At 37.3% G+C, this 1,975-nt stretch overlaps 1 protein-coding gene across 1 annotated transcript; it reads right to left on the bottom strand.

The window, feature by feature from the left end:
- Window positions 1-755: 755 nt before the first annotated feature.
- LOC148836394 (olfactory receptor 2AT4-like) lies at window positions 756-1,691 on the bottom strand. Its single transcript, XM_088914161.1, has one exon. The coding sequence runs from the start codon at window positions 1,689-1,691 to the stop codon at window positions 756-758; it is 936 nt and encodes a 311-aa protein (XP_088770287.1).
- Between the last annotated feature and the right edge of the window lie 284 nt (window positions 1,692-1,975).

The following is a 1,975-nucleotide window of genomic DNA, read 5'->3' as shown; positions in this document are numbered from 1 at the left end:
TAGGTCATTGAATGTCAGGAGAGTGTTAATTAGTAGAAGCAAAGTTTTAGTTAATATCAGTATGGTACTTGTTAATATCACAATATTGGGGTGGAGAGGTGACTCTGTGGTAAGGATCTGTGCCTGTGGCTGGAAGGTTGCTGGCTCAAATCCAACAGCTGGCAGAGGAGTCCTACTCTGTTGGGCTCCTGAGCAAGGCCCTTAAGTCCAGGGGTGCTGTACAATGGCAGACCCTGTGCTCTGACCCCAGGCTCTCTCCCTGTCTGTGTGTCTCATGAAGAGCAAGCTGAGGTATGCAAAAAGATAATTCCTAATGCAAGAAATTGTAAAGGGTTAATAAAGTGATGTGATGTTAAAATATACCATGTACCCCCTGTCATTAATTAAACGTGTGCTTATGTTTCAGGGATGTTTGATGTCTAATGGTTTTACCCTGTTTGATGATTAAATATAAATTAAATAATTAGAACAAGACATTTGTGTCCTGGGAGAATTAATTATTCCCATACTATTCTATTGAAAACCACGTTATCAAGTTACATTGATAACTGTATATGAATGATGATTTGAAAATATAGATTTGCATGTTATCAGAAAAGTGTTATAACTTTTCTTATTGGATTGTAAAAAACATGTTTCTACTTTTATTTTAAGTTTATTTTAATGTTTATAAACTTTTATATATAAAATAAATTGATGAACATTAACCTTAGTCCCTTTTACATATTGATCATTGACAACATTGACACTATCTCTTATTGACATGGTCTGACAGTAAAGTACCTCTGAGCTGCTGCCTTGATTTTTTCATTTCTCAAGCTGTAAATGATAGGATTGAGCAAAGGAGTGGGGAAATAGTTCAGTCCACCAATGAAGATACATCCATCAGGAGGGATCCTCTCCACTCTCAACCCAATATACACTACAGCACCAGAAGCATAGTACAGAAAGACGACAGTCACATGTGAAGAGGACATTGAGAAAGCCTTCTTACGGCTCTCCATAATTTTCAGTTTCATTACTGATGCTATTATTCTGCAGTATGTCCATAAGACATAGAGAAAGGGGACATAGATTGACAGCATGGCAATTAACAGGGCAAAATTGATTTGAGCTGTAACATCACCACAGACTAATGACATTACACTATGATAATCACAAACAACGTGTAGGATAAAGTTTGAACCAAAGAATGGCAAAGTGCTTGCCAGTACTACTGACAATAGAGGACCTAGGAAGCCCAGCATCCAGGCTGTGGATATCATTGTAATACAGGCCTTGGTATTGATTAAAGTGTTGTAATGCAGTGGTTTCACTACAGCAACATATCTGTCATAAGCCATGGCAGCAACAAGGAATCCTTCAGTAGCTGTAAATGAGGTGATAAAGTACATCTGTGCAAAGCAATCTGAAAAGGAGATTATTTTATGATGTAAAAGGCCAGTTAGCATCATGGGTATGGCAGAGGTCGACAGCAGTATGTCTAAGAGAGCTAAGTTCCACAGGAAGAAGTACATGGGCATATGGAGTTGTTGGTCCAGGGAGATTAATACCACAATGAGCAGATTACCCAGGAATGTGGCCAGGAAGACGATGAGAAAGGTGATGAAGAGTACTGCGTCTTGTTCTTGTGGGATTTGCAGTCCAACAATGATGAACTCAGAGTGCAGAGTGACATTGGATCTGCTCATGGCTCAGATGTCCAGAGTACCCTGGGGGAATATACATACAGTACAGTAGAATATTATTGATTTAGAAAAATATCTCATGAAGAATCTTAAATATGTTGATCTTAAAAAAATCATGAACCTTAAATAATTAGAAAACATTTTCTAAAGTAAAAATGGCATTTCTTATATCATGATAAATATATGCAGTACTGAAATATATTTGTAACATCTATTGCCTTATCATAAACAGAAAGAATACCCCTTCAACTTGACAGTTGATTAAATTGAAGATCAAGCTGTTTTTC

The sequence above is a fragment of the Atractosteus spatula genome, chromosome 4, assembly GCF_055471065.1.
Source record: "Atractosteus spatula isolate fAtrSpa1 chromosome 4, fAtrSpa1.hap1, whole genome shotgun sequence".
In the NCBI taxonomy this organism is placed as follows: domain Eukaryota; kingdom Metazoa; phylum Chordata; class Actinopteri; order Semionotiformes; family Lepisosteidae; genus Atractosteus; species Atractosteus spatula.
This window is presented reverse-complemented; position numbering and strand designations above follow the sequence as displayed.

Excerpts from the sequence above, each read along its gene's own strand:
- LOC148836394 (XM_088914161.1), bottom strand. The coding sequence starts at position 1,691 with ATGAGCAGATCCAATGTCACTCTGCACTCTGAGTTCATCATTGTTGGA.